The sequence below is a fragment of the Mauremys mutica genome, chromosome 3 (genome assembly GCF_020497125.1).
Source record: "Mauremys mutica isolate MM-2020 ecotype Southern chromosome 3, ASM2049712v1, whole genome shotgun sequence".
Lineage (NCBI taxonomy): Eukaryota > Metazoa > Chordata > Testudines > Geoemydidae > Mauremys > Mauremys mutica.
The window spans coordinates 37,205,292-37,228,219 of NC_059074.1; the positions used below are offsets into that span (position 1 = coordinate 37,205,292).

The following is a 22,928-nucleotide window of genomic DNA, read 5'->3' on the forward strand; positions in this document are numbered from 1 at the left end:
GCTGCCAAGCTGCATGGCCTGAAAGATTCAAGGGCAAGGCTACCTTCTCTGGGCCGGTACATGTCTATGTTCTCCAGGAAATATTTCTGGCTGCAACTGCCTCCCAGGTTCTCAGGGTCTCCCAGGTACAAACTCTATAGAAAGAAGGGGAAGGGCTATAAACACTGGCAGACCTTGCTTTCTGCCTCAGCCTCTCAGTCAGGCTTGGGTAGATCCGTAGTGTGTCTATTGATGGTGCGCCCAAGGACTGCATACCTGGATCCATCCCTCCTTTTATTTTTGGACTGCTTGTTTCCTTTCCAGACTACATGGTCCCACATAACATTGGACCTTTGGGTGCTCAGTACTGTATCAACTGGGTATACCCTGAAGTTTCTGTGCATCCCTCCCTTCCACCTCACAAACCTGTCCCTCTTCAGGGACCCTTTTCATAAACAACTTCTCGCCCAGGAGATGCAAGCCCCCCTGCGTGTGGGAGCCATGGAGGAAGTTCCTCAAGATTTGAGAGGGAAGGGGTTTTGCTCTCGATATTTCATAATCCCAAAGGCCAAAGGGGGCCTCAGGCCCCCCAAACAAACAAACAAAACCCATTTCTATGTAGTGATTGTAAATGGCTCTCTCTCAACCATTACTATCCAGTCTGTAAACTTGTGGACCTGATGGTATTTGCTTACATATTAGGGAAGAATAATTCCCTCAACTGCAGAAATTAATGGGTGAAACTCTTTGGCCTTTGTGTTTGGCATTGAGGTCAAACTAGGTCAGTGATTTTTCAACCTTTTTTTCATTTGCGGACCCCTAAAAAATTTTAAATGGAGATGCAGACCCTTTGGAAATCTTAAATATAGTCTGCGCTCCCAGGTTGAAAATCACTGGATTGCAACAGTTCCTTTTGGCTTTAAACTCTATGAATCTATAGTAGGTCCCATGTCACTTTTCATAAAGAGGAAGTCTCTCCCAGTGTCCTGATCAAATATATACATCTGGAATCAGTTCTGTGTTTCTTCGTTGACATTTTTCGTTTGCTTCCAGCTCCTAGATGTTAGTGTAGCATTGTAGAGGCATGTCCAGAGACTACTGCATTCCAGCTTATGTTTGGTTAAGTGGGTTGATTACTAAAGTAGTTCTGAACCAGGGGTATGTGTACTTCTTTGGTACACAGAGGTCTTCTGGGGGTACATCAGCTCATTAGATATTTACCTAGTTTTACAACAGGCTACATAAAAAGCACTAGTGAAGCCAGTACAAACTAAAATTTCATACAGACAATTACTTGTTTATACTGCTCTATATACTGTACACTGAAATATAAGTACAATATTTATATTCCAATTGATTTATTTTATAATTATATGGTTAAAAATGAGAAAGTAAGCAAATTTTCAGTAAGAGTGTGCTGAGACACTTTTTTGTATTTTTATGTTTTTCTAATTTTTATAGATTTTAAGTGTGAGGTGAAACTTGGGGTAGATAAGACAAATCAGACTACTGAAAGGGGTACAGTAGTGTGGAAAGGTTGAGAACCACTGGATTACTGTACTGTAAAGCAGGAGCAGCAGCAGACTAGTAGCTAAGATTACACATATGTTTCTCCATTAACTCTTATCATTACTTATAACTTTCTGAAGTGTTCACCTTTTAGACTCAATTTTTTCTTTCAGCCTTGATCTCTTCTCAAAGGGGAATACTTTGAGTTGGAACAAATATTATTCAACTGTTTTGGAGTCCAAGAGGGAGCATGTTTGGGGTGAGAAAATAGGATACTTCACATGTTTACAACACATTCTTGTAACTTCTTTTTGAGCAGCTGTAGTGGTGGAAAATTGAAATAGCATGGAAATAACCCTCATTGAGAAGTGCTTTTGAGTACTCCATTGAAAATTGGTATTGATTTAACTGAATTGTGACCCACTGAAAATTGCACTCTGTGCATGCCAGTACATTTTGCACTGAGTTTTCTCACTCTGTAAAGTGTGCAGCTAAACGAGGCCACGCTGTATGTGTGCACTTAAGTAAAATAGATCTGCAGAGAAAAATGTATAGAAGGTGTACAGTGAGTGAGACAAGGGCTCAGTCTTGTAAGATGAGCAGGGAATGTGGCAAAGGTTCAGTAGAAGTCCTTGCCTCATTTACTGAGGTTTTGGTAAGGTAAGTATCAGAGGGGTAGCCGTGTTAGTCTGGCTCTGTAGAAGCAGCAGAGAATCCTGTGGCACCTTATAGACTAACAGACGTTTTGCAGCATGAGCTTTCGTGGGTGAATACGAAAGAAGTGGGTATTCACCCACGAAAGCTCATGCTGCAAAACGTCTGTTAGTCTATAAGGTGCCACAGGATTCCTTGGTAAGGTAAGAGTTTCAGACCTCTTTAAGATTTACTGAGGGACTCTAATCTACAGACTTCTTAAGGTGAGCAGGAAAGTAGTTTCTTCTGAGTGTACCTCATAAGGTTCATGAAGATAGGTGTACCAATGGTGGCTAGTCAAAGAGAATTTCAGCAGGTTGTGTTAGTGTAAAAACAAACAGTAGAAGTAACTATAGCCATATATTTACACATGGGCTACCACCAATGGGGATGAAAAGATGTAGATATACTATGTGGCTGATGATTAAGTGGCTTAAAAGAAAGAACCTTAAAGGTCACATGCAATAGCCTTGTATGTTTCAATTTTTATCTAAATATCAGTAATAACTCCTGTATTCATTTAAATCTCCACTTTTTGTTTTGTACTTTTCTAAAAATAAACAAAAATATTGAAAATTACATAGTTTTAGAAAGAAAAGATTTTCGGGTTTAAGTCAAATATATTAGAAATCATTATTTAACTGTGTAACATGATGAGTACTGTATGAGTATAAAGTTATAGAAAAAATGTTTGATATTGTATCTGACAAATAGAATGTGAGAAGGTGGTAAAAAGCTATTTGCATGTCACAACTGGTGAGAGTTAAGATTGTAGCAGAGATCTCCAAAGGGAATGCCATAGGTTGGCATCTTGCATAACGAAATATACCAGGGGTCAGCAGCCTATGGCATGCGAGCCAATTTTGCCTGGCACGTGGCTGCCAGCCGGGGTCCCGGCCGCCGGCCCTGCTCAGCTTGCTGCCGGCTGAGTGAACGGAACCCTAGGCCGGCAGGAGGCTGAGTGTGGCTGGCGGCCAGGGCCCCAGACCGGCGGCAGGAGCATCCCCCGGCTCCCACCTTACCACGCTCCAGTTCTGCAGCTCCCAGGAGTGTGAGCCGCCGGGGCGCGGGGCCCTGAGCCTGCTGCAGGAGGGGTGGCAGTGGTGGCTCACACTCCCAGGAGCTGCAGAGCCGAGCGCAGCAAGGGGGAACGGGGACCACCGCCCGCATGCATCCGCTGCAGGAGCCCCCCCGGTGGGGGCACCGGGCCACAGCCCGGGGAGGCACACCCCCTGGCTCCCCCCTCGGGTTCTGTGGCTCCCGGAAGTGTGAGCCGCCACCACTGCTGCTCCTCCCACAGCTCCCCACCTCCCACTGCCTCAGCACTCTGTGGGGGAGGGGCTATGCAAACAACAGCCCGGCAGCGTGTTTTGCCTCTATGTGGAGCCAGCGTCTGACCGGCATGGGCATGGTTAGGGGAGTCCCGAGGGGCAGTCAGAGAGCAGAGGGAGGATTGGATGGGTCGGGAGTTCTGGGGGCCCTGTCAGGGGGCGGGGAGTGGTTGGATGGGGTGTGGGAGTCCCGGGGGTCTGTCTGGGGGTGGGGGTGTGGATAAGGGTTGGGGCAGTCAGGGGACAGGTAGGGGGTAGGATCCTAGGGGGGCAGTTAGGGTGGGGGGGTCTCAGGAGTGGACAGTCAGGGGACAAGGAGCAGAGAGGCTTAAGTAGGGGGTGGGGTTCTGGGGGGCAGTTAGGGGCAGGGGACCTAGGAGGGGGCAGTCAGGGTACAAGGAGCGGGGGGGAGGGTTGGGGGTTCTGATGGCAGTCGGCGTGGGAAGTGGGAGGGAGTGGATGGGGGTGGGGCTAGGGCAGGGCTCGCCCCTCTTTTTTGATTGTTGAAATATGGTAACCCTAGGCGAGGGGGGAGCTAGGGGGTGCATGGGGGCTGGTGCCCGCATACATCCACTGCAGCCTGTAGGAGCCCCCGGGGGCAGGAGGGGCAGGGGGGAGCGGCTGCTAGCAGCCCCCGCTAGCAGCGCCGCCGCCTTTGCAGGGCTGCTGCCCCCCTGCATCACTCCGGCTCCTCCATGGCTGGGGCTCGCCGCAGCTGCAAGCAGGACGCACTGGCTCTCCGGTGCCTCCGGAAGGTGGCTCCTCCCTGCCGAGCTGCTGCAAAAGCCAGTGGTGGACTTGGGGCGGGGGCCACCAGGGTTGGGTGCGGAGGGCTTGCGGGGAGGGGGGGGGGTCTGTGCACCGTTCAGGGGGTGGGGAGGGGGGGAACCTGGTCTGGAGAGCAGCCTCTGGGCACGGCTGGCCCCTGGAGTGTATAAAGGCTCGTTGGGATTTGCCCCTCAATGAACCGATGTGCCGGGGGGTGGGGGCAAGGTGGAAGTTTCACCTAGGGCGCAAAATATCCTTGCACCGGCCCTGCCCCAGGGGATGCATGCACCCCAGGTTAAGAACCACTGCAATAAACTGATAAGATCAGCATTTTAATTTAATTTTAAATGAAGCTTCTTAAACATTTTTAAAAACTTGTTTACTTTACATACAACAATAGTTTATAGACTTATAGAGAGAGACCTTCTAAAAATGTTAAAATGTATTACTGGCACGCAAAACCTTAAATTAGAGTGAATAAATGAAAACTTGTCATACCACATCTGAAAGGTTGCCGACCCCAAAATATACATTTCTAGTTGCTTGTAGGTGCAGGTTCACATCTTTTCTAAGGGAACAAGACAAGTTCAAGGGCCAAAGTGATACTGTTCAATAGTAGTAAGAATGGAAAATTTAAAATTATTAAAGTAATGAGAGACTTCCAAAGTAACCTGGGCATGAAATGTTTGGATGTACGGTCACTTCTGCAAGTACTGTACAGTTAGTGATCCCCTTGTTGTATATCCATTGAGAAGGTAGCCGTGGGAGTCTTGTTCATATGTGGGTTGAGCTATTTTATACTGAGTCTCTTGTATATCTGTAGCTGCTGATTATTTGATTTGAGGAGTTATGACCCACAATAGAACTTTACTCCATCTGTAATAATGGGTTGACACTTTACAATCTATTCCAGGCCTTCCTGGCTCTTTCACCTGTTTTTAAATACCTTATATAAAAGGGAAATTTAACCTGGGTTTAGACTAGGCATACATAAAATGACTTCAATGTGAGGCCATGAGAATTCCATTTTGGTTTCACACCTCTGGGAATGAATTGTTAGCGGTGTATAAGTACATTAAAATGAGTGTAAGGGAAGATGAAAAGTGCTCTGAATTAAGTTCTTCTGCACCAGTGAAATCAGCGAAACATCTAATTTCAGCATACCTTCAAAATTTAAGAATGGAACTAGTAAGGCTTGCAAGGAACATACAGTTCTTGAGAATAGACCATAGTATGAGAGCTTGACACTGGCCCATCAGTTTCCGTGAGCATTTCCAATTCCAGCTATGAATAAAGTCTTTTAAGATCAGAGGGGTAGCCATGTTAGTCTGGATCTGTAAAAGCAGCCGAGTCCTGTGGCACCTTATAGATTAACAGACGTATTGGAGCATGAGCTTTCGTTGGATGCATCCGACGAAGTGGGTATTCACACCCACAAAAGCTCATGCTCCAATACGTCTGTTAGTCTATAAGGTGCCACGGGACTCTTTGCATCTTTGAAGATGATATGCTTGGGGATTTTGTGCATCTACTATGCAAGCTAGTTGTATAGTCCCAAGAAAACTCCCCCTCTTTGATGCATACTGTATTTCGTCCCCTAGCCACTTCCAAATGAAGTGAAGCTGGTGTGTAGTGTTATACCATTTTACACATGAAAATCTGAGCCATCTTTCTGCTTTAGACCTTTTAGCATCTGTTAGGTGCATACAAAAGCATTTGCCTTACAAAGTGAAGAGTTGCCATCCTTTAAATTCAGATTCTTCCATCTCCTTAGCATTGGGGAGACCATTTTTAGTAAATATTAAATTTTAGGAAATACTGTCATTACAGTGAGGTTGATGCTTTTTTCCATTATAGAGCGGGGAAGAGGGAGTAATCTCACAATAGGTCATTTTTAATCTTGATAAATAATGGATAGAAGTTTCTCATTTCAGTTTCTGTAAATGTGAACCAGAGATGGCTAAACAGCTGAATTACTTCCTCCTTTAGGTACGTCTACACGGCTGGTGGCAGCGAATCTCCTAGCCTTAATCCACAGACTTGGGCTTGCTGGGCTCGGACGCCAGAGCCCAAGATCCAGCCTGAGCCCTAACTTCAAAGCACTGTCTCCACAGCCATGTTCAGAGTGCTAGCTCGAGCCTCACTAGCCCAAGTCTGTCAGCATGGGCTGTGAGGGTTGCTGCAACAGGTTGTGTAGATGTACCTGTAGTGAACAGGGCCAAATGACTTCTCAGCTAGAGGGACCCCTTGTAAGTGTTTGCTAGTTTTCATGCTAGCACTGGATTATAAAGATATGCACTAATGTAGAAAGCTTAAAACAGTTTAAGATGAAAATCAAATAGTTAAAAAAATTGCTGCTTCAAGTAAGTACTACAAAATAACAGCTATTAATACAGTAAATCTATCCTGGTCAAATTACATTTCAAAAAGATAAGCCTCTCTTGCACTTTGGGAGAACAAATGGCATCTGATATACATCATATCAAAGTAGATAAATAGCCTCTCAGAAGGGACACTGTATACTGGGCTCCAAGGAATGGCATAGCTAAGTCTGCAAGATGTGGTAGTATGATATATCTTTATGCTTTCACCACCCAGTGGAGTCTCCTGTGCATACAATAGTGAGGCACATTTCCAGCTTGGTCTTGACAGCATTTATAGTTACTATAGTTAGATAGTATCTTTGCCCCGTTACTGCGCACACTTGAAACTTAAATGGGTTTTCTTTATTGGTAGCCGCAGGTAAAATTACTTCGGTGCTTTTGATAACTTTGCCCTGCTTCAAATTCTTCCTCTTTAGGTGCCTTTCTTTGCTATTAATAATTAGTTTTCTTCACTCTTCAAAGCATCTGTGTGATGTGCTGGCTTTTGCATTGTCTTGATGAAATCCCAAACTCATGAGACTAGCTTAAGTGGGGCTCCAACTGACAAGTTACACTAGCTTCCTTAGACTCAACATTGCAGAGATACTCAGAGGTTAAAATTAAGATCCCAGATACCCCTTCTGCGGAGCTTAAAATCCTGTCTTTGCTGAGGTGAATCGAACAAAATCATATAATAAAATCTTATGCTTCAGGGCGTAAACTGATCGTCTGCAGGGTTCTTGAAGGAATTTTTCCCTTTGCACAATTGGCCAGGTGTATTCTGGTGGGTTTTTTTTTTTGTATTGTTTTTGTTTTGGTTTGGTTTTTTTGCTATCTTCTAAAGCATCAAGGTTTGGCTGCTGCTGGAAATATGGCACCAAATGGGGGTGCACTGAAGTGGTAAGGGGAATTCTCTTATATGCTTGACAGATGAGTCTTGCTCACATGTTCAGAGTATGGGTTAACTTCAGAGGGTTCAAATTCGGATCACAATCTCTGCTGGACTCCTCTGTTCCACAGCCAGCTTTTCTACTTTGGGTTTCATGGAACAGGAAATTATCAGAGTGCAGTTGTTCTCCACCATGTTTTTCAGTAAATAATAGATAGTGTGAAGCTGCATATGGGCACTGTCTCAGTTAACCAGCTCATTTAGGGTAGACTCTTTTCTGGTTATAGCCATTGCAGTCTGGAGATGATTGAAGGAAAATGTCTGTTTTTTAGACTATAAGCTCTTCAGGTGGAGACAAGCCTTTCTGTGTATGATTAGTGCCTAGCACACTTGGATGCTACTGTAACGCCGACAGACCCTGGTCGTCAGCGAGCATGATCGAACCTGGGACCTCTGGAGCTTAGTGCATGAGCTAAAAGCCAACTGGCTGTTAACTGTAGGCTCTCTAAGTGGTCTTGGTGCTACTAGATGGGATAGAACACCACACCTAGAAGGTGTGTGGGTTACACTACTGTAATCTAAATAATAATAGTGGATCATCTAGTAGACCCAAACAAAGAAATGAAGTGATGTTAAAGAGGGTTTAAATTTGTTAAAGCAAAAAGTGGTAGTGTGCTGGTCTGCCTCACCCTTTGATTTGGGGGGGGGGGAGGAGGAGTTTGTCATGATCTTTACCTTTAGACAAACTTAGTCATAGGTAGTTTGCCACAAAAAAACCAAAAACAAACCACCACCACTTCTACCAAAGACTATACCAAACTCACCACTCTCCCAAATTCGTCCCAAAAGAATCTAGCTGAAAATCACTTGCCATTTTCTCCCCACAGGTGCTATGGATCTTAACCCTAGTTAAGACTCTGGAGAGTCTATGTGCCATGGCCTCTTCTGAGCTTCTTACACCTTTCATGGTTCTCTGTGCATCTCAGTGGTAGTGAGACAGCCTCCAGGTGCTTGCTTTTTTTTTTTTTTTTTTTTTTTACAATATGCTTTCTCATAGCTGATACTGAGTACACAAACATAGCATTCTCAAGAATGATGTCTTCACAGAACTTACTGTACATTTAGCCTAAGTGGGTAGTTTTTTATTTTTATTTTTATTTGTATAGTGGAGCTGCTTAGTGTGTTAGGTGCACTGCTTTACCATTTGGTAAGAAAAATAGCAATATTGAGTTGCTTTTTCTTTTTTGTTCAGTACCTACATTGAATTGAAGTGGGGAATTTGGTATACTATTAGGTGAGTTTTAAATATTGATCAGTCACTCAGCATGCACTACAATTAGAACAGGTCTCTTTGCATAGCAACAGACAAAAGGGGATTGTCCAACACTGTCATGATTCCAAATCGCCTCTTTGACCAAATTTATGTACAAATTCTAGACTCTGTTTTTGTCACAACCCGAGTGTATACATTTGCCAGATAACAAGTTCTGAAGTCTGCACAGTAAATTAAGCCTCCCCTTTAGCCATCCTCCTTTGAAGTGATTATCATCATCTTCCATTGGTCTTTCCTAATTTCATCCAATTTTTATGTAGTTACTTTTCGTGTATCTCACAGATAACTAAGATTTCTTATTTATTATTATTTATTTTGGATTAAATGCTTCCCTCTTCTGTCCCTGGGGAAGTAGTTTGTATGTCTTATTTATATATTTGCTTCAAACTGCTTTGTAATATGGACTTGTTTGGTTTCTGTATCCATGTTGCTGACATCTTAGTCCACGATACTGTTTTGTAGTACAGTTGCTCCTGTTTCCTTTCCCTTAATTCTCAAAGTAAGCAGAATCACCTCAGTTCATAGCTCCAGACTAAAATCAGTCATATGTACTCAGAAAGAAGTCCCTAGTCTCTCAGTTCCTAATACAAAGCGACTCTTCAAAGGAAATGTTTTTTTAAAAAGTAACCATTACTTACCTATTGGATTTGCACATAGACTATTTTAATAGGGATTCAATCTTCCCCAAACTGCCCCCCAACCCAATCCCCTACTATTAGTGGTCTCCTCACTATTGCCATCAATGGTAGGATTTTTGTGTGCAGCAGTATCTTGTACTGACCTGCTGTTCCAGGGGTGGGCAAACTACAGCCCACGAGCCGGATCTGGCCCGCCAGCCGTTTTCATCCGTCCCTCAAGCTCCCGCTGGGGAGCGGGATCTGGGACTTACCCCACTCAGGTGCCCCAGCTGGGGAGCAGGGTCTGGGGCTGCTCCCAGAAACAGCAGTATGGCCCCGCTCTGGCTCCTGCTCTGCACACTGCCCCCACCCCAAGTGCCACCCCCGCAGCTCCCATTGGCCGGAAACTGTGGCCAAAGGTTGCTGCAGAGGCAGCGCCTGCAGATGGGGCAGCATGCAGAGCCGCCTGGCCGCGGTTCCGTGTAGGAGCTGGAAGGGGGACGTGGCTGCTGCTTCCAGGAGCCGCTTGAGTTAAGTGCAGCCCGGAGCCTGCATCCCTGGCCGCCTCTGGAGCCCCAACTCCCTGCACCAACCCTGATCCCCTTCCCGCCCTCCGAACCCCTCTGCCCCAACCTGCAGCCCCCTCCTGCACCCTGAACTCCTCATTACTGGCCCCACCCTGGAGCCGACAACCCCAACCAGAGCACTCACCCCCTTCCACACCCCAACCCCAATTTTGTGAGCATTCATGGCCCGCCATACAATTTCTATTCCCAGATGTGGCCCTCGGGCCAAAAGGTTTGCCCATCCCTGTGCTATTCCCTTGTTGACCTTGAACCAGATTCTCTGTTGCATAGCAATTTGCACCAGTGCAGAGTGGTTGCAAATTATTGCCATTCTGATCTAGTAATGCTTACACCCACTTTGCACTAATGCAAATGGCTACACACGGTGCAGGGTAATGAAGATGGGCTGCACAACATTCTTTTCCCTATAGTGCTGATAGACTGCTTTCAGAGCTACACCTAATTTTGCTACATCATCATTTTTTTTAAAGGCAAATTTAAGCATAAAGGGGTTTAAAGAGCTGTTGCTGCTTTTTTAAAAAAATAAATAAATAAATCCTGTATTTGTCTTTTTTGGAAACTGTGTTTTTGCAGCTGGAATTAAAGGAAGGAATTTGAATGCAAATATGTTTAGAGGAGAAGTCTTTTTGCTAAACAGTCTTTCACCTCAAAGGATGTGACTTAGTGCCATACATGCAAACTGGGGATAACCCAGCAAATCCACGTGAAGAAATTTTAAAATTGTGGCTAAATTATTACTGTTAAGGTGCAAATTATACACTTGAGAAGGGGTCATTTTCATTTCTAACATTAATTAAAAGGAACATATAGGGAATGGGGCTTGGAAAATTTGTTTTCATCAGAACTGAATTTTGGCTTTAAAACATGGAAAAGTGGGTTAAATGTATGCTAATTATGAGTTCTGCGGTGAACTGATTGCTGACTTGAGGTCTGCACTTTTATCTGTGTTGTATGTTCTTTGAATTCAGCTTAATATAATATTTTAAATATTTTAAACAGCAGATGTGCATTGCTTAAAGATTTGCATAGATGTTGATGTATGTATACAGTATGTCTCCTGTACAATGATCTGTTGACATTATCCTCTGTTGCTTAGCTTCAGACAGTAAAGTCATGACATGTGCGGCTGTTTGGAGGATGCCGAAGGAATTGGAATCAGGCAGTCATGAATCCCCTGATGATTCATCAAGCAACACTCAAACCCTGGAGCTACTCTGTCACCTTGACAACACAGCCCATGGCAATATGGCCTGGTAGGATTCTGCATATTTTATATTTCCAGAAAAAGCCTAAAGCCCTGTGCTGTTAGTTTTGTGCAGATTTATATTGTAGAAACTGGATTACAAACTTTAAAACTATTCTATCTTAAAAAATGGTACAAATTGATTTTTTGGTCCCAGATGTTTCCTAGATTAAAAACATGATAGTCCTTGCAAAAAACACATCCTGTAAAAAGCCTATGTACTGTTTTGTTGTGCCTTCCCCCCTTTCATACAAAACCTTTGTTGCACACAAACAGGTGCTCTACTTAACATTTTAGGCTTTGTTGAGAATATAATTTTGATATTGCATTTTTATCTTTGTTTTTCTGGCTGCATTTTGCTCTATTTGGTATAAATATAAGTAATTTATTGTTTATTGGGGGGAGATTTGATTATGTTACATAGTTCCTCTTTATTCTTTTCTGTCAACTAAAAATTTATAATGAGGTCTGGAATATTGCAGTGTGTTATCATAGAGGTCCTTTTCATTATTTGATTGAGAGAGTGAAATTTGCTCACCGTATATTCATGAGCACTTACCTGTGTGAGTATCTGTATACACCTCTACCCCGATATAACGCGGTCCTTGGGAGACAAAAAATCTCACCGCGTTATAGGTGAGACCACGTTATATTGAACTTGCTTTGCCCCCCCCGCCCCGTTCCTTGTTCCCTGACTGCCCCCTCCAGAGACCCCTGTCCCTAATCACCCCAGGACCCCACCCCCTACCCAACCTCCCTGCTCCCTGTCCACTGACTGCTCTGACCCCTCTCCACAGCCCCCGCCCTCTGACAGGCACTCGCGGGTCAGTGGCGGGAAGCGGAGCAATGTGGCCCCAGCCTGCTCCACTCCGCCACTTCCCAGCTGCGGCGCTTCACTTCCCACCGCCAGTGAGTGCGGGGAGGTTGGGGAAAGGACGCCTCCCGTACTCACCAGTGGTGGGAAGCGGAGCGCTGCGGCTGGGAGCTGGCGGAGTGGAACGGATTGGGGCCGGGCTGCTCCACTTCCGCCGCTGCCGGTGAGTGCGGGGGTATCCCTTGCCCCAAGCCCCCTCCCCCGAGCGACTCAGCTGGGGCCGGGGCGAGGGATGCGGAGCGGGCTGCTCCTGGCCCCCCGCTAATCCCCTGGGCCACTCTGGGACTGCGGGGCCCCCAACATTCCCCCCCCCACAGCTCCTGCCTCCTAAACACTAGGAGGGAGCCCCTGACCGCCCCTGAGACCCTCTGTCCCTTAGCCAACCCCTCGGCCCCAGCCCGGCACCCTTAACACACTGCTCAGAGAGCTCAGAGAGCTTTACCGTGTTGTATGTGAACCCGTGTTATATCAGGTCGTGTTATATCGGGGTAGAGGTGTAACATGTTTCTGTGCAAGGCAACAGAATGTTGACACTCAACCCATAGGTCATAACAGCATGGTTTGGCATCTGCTATGACTTCTGGGCCATTTTCCACTCCTACACCAGCAAGCAGAGTATTAATTGCAGGAGAACTCTCTGCACTGGCTAATAGTGTGTGTGTGTGTGTGTGTGTGTGTGTGTGTGTGTATCAGACAGAGCATTGAACAAAGGACCATGATCTCAGAGTGTTCAGGCCCCTTGCACTACCACCACTAAGAAACTTTGAAGATACCACCCAAAAAAGGGTGAATGAGGAGGGAGAGGATGAGACATGGGAATTGAAAGATGTTGTATCATATTTACATACATTGAACTGGACAGTGCAACATAACACACTTATGCTGTGTCAGTTGTTGCTTTATGACTTTCTTGTGGGAGTCTATTGAAATTGCATCAAAGGAAATAGCACTTTGATTCAACCCTATTTCCTCAAATTCTCCCCCTTCCTTTTAGACTTTTTTGTAAGATGGGTTTAAAAAGCTCCTGTGCTGCACAGAGGTGAAAGATAAAGCTGGAGAATTGACATCAGCAGATCTCACCTACTGTTGACTTCCTCCACTCAGTTAGAGGACCCAGAGTGCATTAGTCTCACCTCTATCCCCTTCCCAAACCCCACTAAGTCTCTGAAGCTCTACTGCTGCTGTCTTGGGGAGTGTGTTAACCTTTTGTTTGCAGTCCTTTTATCTAGCTTTCAAGCCATGTAACAGGCCTTATATCTAAGACAAGTATAATTTAAACTTCAAGTTAACATTTTCTGAGGCCCTATAAAAATTGCTTGACTAATTATTTTTATATATCTGTCAATTTTGCAATTCAATCAAAAATGATCAAGTTTTCAATCCTATTATTTTTGGTTTGTTTAGTTTATTTTTCTTCAGGCCATATTGTGGAGGCCCCTCATTGGAAACCCAGTGAGACTACTTGAGTGATTAGGTACTCACTAGGGTTTGCTCACTAGAGTGTGCATTGGTTCCAGAGTTTTGACCTTAATCTGTGTGTCTGCACAGTTATTTTTTTAAGGAAGTGCCTGGGTAGTAAACCTGCAAAGTTTGGATTCAGACTTTCAGAGTTGGTGTGGGTACTGTTTGAAGCACTGAGGGTGGGCAGGCATAGGCCTACCCAAAACAAAAGACCTTCCCCCTCAATTAACAATGAGGAACCATGGACCCAGGCATCAAGAGGATAAAAAAACAGGATCAGGAGTGACGTCAGAGGGTAATAATGAAGGATCATTGGGGGACGGGGACGCACCAAGCAGAGAATGCCAGACAGCTCCCACTGCTCCTCAAAGGAATCTAAGGAGTCAGTGGATGCTCTTCAGAGGAACTCTGCCCAGAGATTTGAGCAGATAAGGGACCGGAATTAGGCCACATAGTCACAGAGCACCCCCGCCTCGTTCAGCTTCCTTCTCCTACTGTGATGGATGGCTGACTTGGCCAGCACTAGGAGGAGGTTGATTATGAGGTCTCGTGACTTTGTGGGCCCATGGATGTGGTATACTAGGATAAGGAGGTGTGGAAGACAGTGCAGCCAGAATCTCCGTAAGAGGTTCTATACAAGCCAGAAGAGGGTCTGCAATCTGACGCATGGAAGTATGCCAGGGTCATAGAAGTATGCCAGGGTCTCCCTCTGGCCACAGAAAGGACAGATGTCAGGGGAGTTCTTGAACCATGCCAGGTACACGCCTGTGCTCATGATTCCATGAAGGTGCCACCAGCTAGTATCCGAGGAGGGCTGTAGGACCAGTGTAGCCGGGCCCTCCTTAGGTGGCAGCAGGTCCTGCCATTTGGCATCGGGGCGGGACATTAGGGCAAAGATATGGATGGTGTGAAGCATGAGTGCATACCGATTGTTTCCTGGGTGTGTTTCAGAGGCAGATTGGCTGGATGGTGTTCAGCCAACTGAGGTTGCGGGAGAAGGGCCTGAAGGCAAGGTCTGGAGGGCCAGCTGATGTGGGTGCAGTCGGGGTTTGGGTGTGGCTTTGGTAATTTGTCTAGGTGCTTTAAGTTCAGAATCATTTATAATTAGTTTAGTAAGGATTAAAACTAGTAAATAGTACTATATTTAAAGTCCTCCTTCCTTGTAAGAGACTATCCAAAGGTATCCCAAATAATTTTACAATGTTAAATTACCTTTATTAATTGAACACCTCTCTAGTTTGACCAGAGACCAACCAGAATTGGGCCAGGATAGAGTAGCATCCTGTCCTGAGATCTCCACTGAAACACTTTGGCCTTCAGTGCCTACACAAGTATACACAAAGATCTGGTGTATAAGGGACTCTGCACTTTGCATCATTCAAAATATTACTTTTCAGATTTTATTCTGAAACACAAGGCAGTAGCGTGCAGTGAAGCTGTGGGTTTATTTACTTTGTGGGGGGCAACAGGAGCAGGGAGTCGTTAACTGAATCATGACAGCTCTTGAAATTGCACACTTGAGGTGATAGCAGATTTTAAATTTTTTTAAGTCAAGTTTTGAAATGAATGGTTGGAATGAAGATTAGAAAGAAGATTGCAATTATTGAATCTCTTTATCTGCATTTTATAAGGAAAAGGAAAGAGAAAAATTGAAATTTTAAAATGTGCTTGTAACGTTACTCTTCTATTACCAGACTCCCATGTTTTTCACACTGTCCTTCTCTTGCCTATGCTTTCTACCTTTACTGTTCCCACTGTATCCTGCATCTCAGCTTCTTTTCTCTACAGCTAATTTTCCTATGTTCATTTCCAATTGCCTTATAGTTAGAATATTGCCTCTGATAGTATTTCTATTTCTAATACAGTGTGTACTAGAAATACTGGGGGGTGCAAGGGGAGAAGGGAATTATTTTCACTGCCAGGATGGTAGGTATTCATTTTATTTCACTTACCGTTCTTTCTTTTAATGACTTTGTTTTAACAAGGAGTGACAAGGACACTGGCAGATAGATTTTCAAAAGTGAAATGAGGTAAAGAAGATGTAAAGAAATGCAGAATTCGTTTTTGGAACAAACACATACATACACACACATCATATAATACACACACTGTAGTGTGTATTTTCTTCTGAGCCAAGACCAAAAAAGAATGCCTAATGTGTGATGACAAAAATTCTAAGTTTTCCTTATCTGTCTCTGAGCTTCATGTGTTCTCTGCTCAAAGACTTTTGGAATGTTTTTCTAGTCATATCCTGACAAAACTAACCATGGCATCTGTGGACAAAGACATTTGGAGCTCTTCTTGCCATGCGTATTGTCAGTATTTGAATACCACCAACTGCTATTCATCTGCAGTTTACACAAATCTGTACTGCTGCTAAGTTCCAATATATCTTGGAATTAGCAAAATTCTTACTCTGGATATAGCAGACATTTGAATGAGCAGGGAGATGGATATGAACCCTACTTCAGAAAAAACATTTAAGCATGTGTTTATATTTAAACTTGTGTAGTCCTGTAAAGTACTTTGCTAGCTTGAGGCATAAACAACCTAAGTCTTTTTCACCTATAACTTCTACAGTTTTATAAGAAGTTTCCCCTTTTCTAGTTGTACTTCTTATGTATCAAACATGTAAGAAAAAGTCTGACAACTTAGTCTGTTGTGCTTATAGAAATTAGAATACAGTTACTGTTACGCATACCAGGAGTTAGTAACAGAGGGAGGGCTTCTACTCTAAAGAAATAAAACAGTCTGCTCAGAAACTGAGACATTTTCATCTCAGGAAATTGCTGATAAAATTATGCTTGCCACCTCTTGGCTTTGAAAGCTGAGTTCACTTTTAAAGAGTTTTCTCAACTTCTCTTTTGAGCCTGTAAATTGTTTCACAGATTTCAGTGGGATAACTTGCAAGATTAAGGGTTTGCAAGAAGAGGTCCTGTATTTAATTGTTGTTTGTTTATGTAGTGATATTGTTTGTGGCATTTTAGAGAAATAGATGATGATATCCCGAGGAACTTACAATTGGAGTTAAGATATTGCATGTCAAGAGAAGTTGGACAACATGCTGTGGGAACAGGAGATGCAAAGGGAAAGGGGAGACAAATAACAATAGGACTCTGTGATTACTTTGGTTAGTAATATATGCATTGTGAGGGTTTTCTAAAACTTGTTTCTGCTTAGCTGGCATTGAGGTGAGACTAGATAGGTCTTCAGGAAAGGGAGGACAACTGGATCAGAAAGGGAATTATAGATGTAGGAGTGAGTTCACCTGGAAAAATGCATGATGAAATGAGGATGAGGGAAGTAAGGGAAAGATAGTTTAATGTGCCAGTTAGGTACATGAAGTAGCAAGGGAGAAGTGGAAGCTGAGCTGTGCAAGACCTTAAAGGTGAGTACTGAAAAGTTTGAATTTGATCCAAGAGGCAGAAGACAGCTACTGAAAACATTTGAAAAACAATGATGATGTCAGAATGGCAGTTAGTTATCTTCGATTGGAGATGGATAAGGGGAGGAGTTACTTCTTTGATTAGTTCCCAGGCAATTAACTCAAATGTTGGAACTATAAGTATTAGCAGATATAAAAGTAACTAAAGGGAAGTAGCAATTTTAAAAATGCCAGCTGTTTTGGGGTCTCTTGAATATTTAGTGGGAAAAACTTTTAAAATTAGTATGTTCTGGATTTATGAAAAGTGGGGCAGGGAAGAGAGAAAAAGCAACTGTAAATAAATGCTTTTCATGATCTGGAAAAGATGAGTAGTGAGGTGCTGTTCCTTGCACTAAGGGATGTCATATGGCTAAATCCATACTGCTTTGTAAAAGGGCGTATAAATCACCCATTAAGGTAGTTTATCACCAAGCACTTTGTTGTATAACCAATAGTAAAAAGAGACTCCGAAGCGAGACTTAGGCTACATCTACACTAGATACCAGATACCTTACAACAGCACAACTGTACCGATGCAATTGTGCTGCTGTAAAGTCTCCCATGTAGCCGCTCTATGCTGACAGGAAAGAGCTGTCCCATGAGCATAATATAACCACCCCCAATGAGTGGTGGGAGAGTGTCTCCTGCCAACATAGCGCTGTCCACACCAGCACTTCTGGGGGTGTAATTTCTGTCGGTCAGGTGGTGTTTTTTCACACCTCTGACCAACAAAAGTGCTAGTGTAGATATAGCCTAAGTTGCCAGGGCATAGTGTTAGTAATGTTAGCTCTTTCTTTTTTCATGTTGCTTCTTTAACTATTATAACGCAACTTATCTTACAGAAAGGCTTGAGTAAATTTTCTTGAAATAGGCAATGAGTTTTGGATCCAACAACTTACTCTGTTTGTTTTGCAAGAGTAAGTGTTTTAGAAAACTGAGCAAAATATCTTGTTGGTTTTAAGTTGGTGAAGAAATGTGAAACCCGGGGAGGGAGGAGTGGAGGAGGAGCAGATGACCGGGAAAGAACAACAAAAAAACCCCACTGGGCTGAAGTAACTTGGCATGGACATTGTGGACTAATGCTCTCTCTTAATTTCAAATCTTCTCCATTTTTAAGTTCTGCACAGTATGCCTGTGATCTGTTAGCAAGGTGAGTTTTTTCTGGCTTATGTATCATAAGTAATTAATATTCCAGTATTAGAACACTGATAACAATTCCCAAGCATTCATGTGCTAGAATAGTGCAGTGCAATAAAAACTTAGCTTTGTCAAAAAAGTGAACAGAGATCACTATAAGTATGTGCGGGGAGCAGACCTGCTGTGTGAGAAGATAGACAGGATATTTATCACTCTGTATAATCCATTGTAATTTTCTCCTAAGCATACATTTGGTTAGCAATCTGAAAAAATGTGAAGTAAACTGTAAGAATATAGATAGTACTATAAATTTAACCACTGCACCAGTACCAAAAGCCTTTTGTCAAGTAGGGGAGAAAATTAATATTTCTTTACGGAGTGAAAGAAGCTTTTCTAGCAAAAGAATTATCTAATTTTGTTCTTATAAAGGTACTGAGACATTAAATAGAAAATAAATGCTTTCTTCCCTAACCAAATCTGTCTTCAGTGTGTTTTAATTAAAAATTATTCTTTCTCTTTAAAAGGCCTATCTTCACATTGCTTATGATGTGGGAAATCCCTTTTAAATGTGGAAAAGCAGAAAATCTACTACTTTTGTCGGAGCTGCTCCTCCTGCTTACACTTGAAGTTGGTAGGCAAGTCAGCAAACCGTTAGTGACAGACTTAATGGAAATGAGGTATCCACAATATTTATTTTTTTCCCCAATATCAGTTCCTTTGGGGCAGCCATGTGTCTGTCAAATTGGTGATGGCAGGATTAACCCCATGCATGAGTAAACAGTGGCAGAGCTAGTTCTTTTCAGCATGAATACTTCGTGTTTCTCTCTATGACTTCCCACATCTTTCTAATTAGGAGGGACCAGAGCCACCAAAACTGTAATTCATACACAGAAATTTGATTGAAAAAGACAAGCATTTGATGCCTTCCCAGAATATACCAACCAATGAAGCTCATGGGGAAATGGGATTTAAGTCAATTGCAACAAATTATGCTAATAACTAGAACTGGGGACAGTACAAATGCAGGTGTCTGGTGCAGGAAAAGCCATTTGTCAATGAAGGAGGTTGCTCTTAATGACTGAAAAGTAAACCAGCATTTTATTCAAAGAGAAGATTTCTTATTAATCCTTAGCTAACTTTACAGTGTGGGTTTTAATAATAAAAGGCATTTATGAGCTCCACAGGAAATAGATATTCTTTAGTAAGAAGGTCATATGATGTACTGATTGAAATCCATGGTTGCTGTACTTCCAACTATCGCAAGTTGTGATCATGCCAGATCTCTCAAGCTTAAGCAGTGTTATCCTTAACTTATGAGTAGGAGCCAGACACAGAGCATGCAGGTGCTTCATGTGTTGATGATTCAGTAACTAGACCCCTTTCTTTTGACTTGATACTTCACTTTACAGCCAAAGTCTCCCCTCCTTCCTTTTCCCCTCTCTCTGGTCTTCATTGTCTCTTTTCTGTTCTTGGCATTGTGTTTTCTTTTATGTTACTCTGTAGCATATAGCCCCTTCCTTCATTTGTACTCTAATATGGGATTTAAGAAGCAATCAGGAAAATGTTCACTTTGGTGATCTGAAAACCTATAATTCTTTTAAAAGACCTAAAATCAAGCAATTTCCTCCTCCTTCTCTGTGAAGTTTAAGACCAAAATGCTGCATTAAGGGCCATCTTTTTCATGATCTATCAAAGTTTAGGGTATGGGGCAAGTGAATTATACCACATCCAATTTAAAAAGTAGGGGGAATTTAGGTCAGCACAATATAATTGCCCAAAGTAGAATGTGGCCAGAATGCTAAGGTGGTTGTTCCTATTATTTCAAGTAGTTTCATGAGAAATTAAAGGACCAAAGCTCATCTGGATATCAGTTTGGTCACATCTTAAAGGAGGGTGGACTAGATGACCTCCTGAGGTCCCTTCCAACCCTGAGATTCTATGATTCTATGATCTCGCAGCGCAATATCCCCTGACGGTTCAATCTGCAGTTGGCCGAACATTGCTTTTTTTTTTTTATTTACTAGTACCTCTTTCATACGAATTGGATTTTCCTTTGAGGTCTCTTATGCACGGACTGTCTAGGCTTATCCTTTCTTAGCTGGTATGGTCACAGGAGCTCTCAGTGCTAGGTGGTTTGACTGCAGTAAACGCAGATTTCTACTAGTTTAACATACACTTTAACTGCAAGTGGAAAAGACTTGTAACAGCTTCATAATATTACTATATGGACTGTATTATGGCTCCAGTTCTGGAAAAATAAATTCATTAACGACAGCATTTGATCATGTGCTTCACAAGTCAATGGGACACCATCACATGCTGACAATTAAGCACAGGCTTAAGTGCAATACTACATAGAGATGGACTTAAGTGCTTTCCGGTGTTTATTGACCCCATAACGTAAGTTTATTTTCTTTTGATTTTTTTTTAAAATGACATGCACTAACAAAAATGGAATAAACAAAAACTTTATCAGGAAATGCAAAAAACAGGTTTTTCATAATTGTAACACTTTGCATTGCATGTAGGCAACATTTTCAAGCACTAGTTATGAATATATTTCTAGCTGAATATATTCATAGACTTTAAGGTCAGAAGGGACCATCATGATTATCTAGTCTGAACTCCTGCACATTGCAGGCCACAGAACCTCACCCACCCACTCCTGTAATAGACCCATAACCTGTGGCTGAGCTACTGAAGTCCTCAAATCATGGTTTAAAGACTTCAAGTTATAGAGGATTCACCATTTACGCTAGTTTAAATCTGCAAGTGACCTGTGCACCATGCTGCAGAGGCAGGCAAAAAACTACCAGGATCTCTGCCAATCTGCCCCTTGGGAAAAATCCTTCCCGACCCCAAATATGGCAGTCAGTTAGACCCTGAGCATGTAGGCAGGATCAACAAGGCAGATACCCGGGAAAGGATTCTCTGTAGTAATTCAGAGCCCTCCCCATCTAGTGTCCCATCTCTGGCTGTTAGAGATGTTTGCTACTGTCAGTCGCTGATGGGCCACATGCTATTATAGGCTGTCTCATCAGACCATCCCCTTCATAAACTTATCAAGCTCAGTCTTGAAGCCAGTTAGTTTTTTCGCCCTCACTGCTCCCCTTGGAATGCTGTTCCAGAACTTTACTCCTCTGATGGTTAGAAAGCTTCACCTAATTTCAAGCCTAAACTTGAAGGCCAGTTTATATCCATTTGTTCGTATGTTAACATTGGCACTTAACTTAAATAACTCCACTTCCTGCCTGGTATATTCCTCTGATATATTTTTACAGAGCAATCCTATCTCCCCTCAGCCATCTTTTGGATAGGCTAAACAAGCCAAGCTCTTTGAGTCTGATCTCAGAAGGTAGGTTTTTCATTCCTCAGATCATCCTAGTAGCCCTTCTGTACACCTGTTCCAGTTTGAATTCATTTTTCTTAAACACAGGAGACCAGAACTGCACACGCCATTCCAGATGAGGTCTGACCACTGCCTTGTATAATATTAACACTTTCCTGTCTTTACTGGAAATACCTCATCTGATGCATCGTAGGAGTGCATTAGCCTTTTTCACAGCCACAGCACATTGATGGCTCATAGTCATCCTGTGGTCAACCAATACACCCAGGTGCTTCCTTCTTTGTCACTTCCAACTGATACATCCCCAGCTTATAGCAAAAATTCTTGTTGTTAGTCCCTAAATGCATGACCTTGCACTTTGTGCTATTAAATTTCATCCCATTTTTATTAGTCCTGTTTTACAAGGTCACCCAAATCTTCTTGTATGATATTCTTTCCTCTTCCATATTGGCAATACCTCCCAACTTTGTGTCATTTGCAAATTTTATTAGCGCACACTCACTTTTTGTGCCAAGGTCAGTAATAAAAATGTTTAAATAAGATTGGTCCAAAGACCGATCCCTGAGGAAATCTAGCCTGACAGTTCACTGTTCAGTATGACCAGTTGTAGTCTCCCCTTTAACCAGTTCCTTATCCACCTTTTAATTCTCATATTAATCCCCATCTTCTCCAATTTAACTAATAATTTCCCATGGGGAGCAATATCAAATGCCTTACTGAAATCCAGGTAGATTAAATCTACTGCTTTTCCTTTGAGAAGATAACTGATTTTTTAGACACAGAAGGAGATGAGGTTCATCTGGCGTGATCTACCTTTTATAAAACCAAGTTGTGTTTATCCCAATTACTGTTCACCTCCATGTCCTTAACTACTTTTCCTTCAAAATTTGTTCAAAGATCTTGCACACAATTGAGGTCAAACTAACAGGCCTGTAGTTTCCTGAATCACTTTTTTCCCTTTCTTAAAAATAGAAACTATATTAGCAGTTCTCAAGTCATTGGGTATGACCCCTGAGTTTACAGATTCATTAAAAATCCTTCCTATTGGACTTGCAATTTCATGTGCCAGTTCCTTTAATATTCTTGGATGGAAATTGTCTGGGCCTCCTGATTTAGTCCCAGTAAGCTGTTTGAGTTTGACTTCCACCTCAGTAGTATTGTGGAAGAATTATTGTTAAGGGTCTGATAGTAACATTAATCCAAGTATAATCATATTTCCTGCAATGTCTTTAAGATTTCATTTCATTAATGCAGTATTAAGGTTGCGTGCTTAAGGAAACAAAATTGAAGATATATAAATTGATTTAGTAAAAAAGTTACTATCAAGCAAATTGTTTTGAAAATCAGAATTCTTCTGATAGCATTTTAAAT

At 42.7% G+C, this 22,928-nt stretch overlaps 1 protein-coding gene across 3 annotated transcripts in view; it reads left to right on the forward strand.

Annotated features, from left to right (window-relative positions):
- Positions 1-22,928, forward strand: part of EIPR1 (EARP complex and GARP complex interacting protein 1) — a 162,783-nt gene that overhangs the window by 70,072 nt on the left and 69,783 nt on the right. For all 3 annotated transcript variants that reach the window (XM_045010011.1, XM_045010013.1, XM_045010012.1), the window contains exon 4: positions 11,166-11,322. In XM_045010011.1, the coding sequence (XP_044865946.1) occupies positions 11,166-11,322 (157 nt within the window). The remainder of the gene's footprint in view (positions 1-11,165; positions 11,323-22,928) is intronic.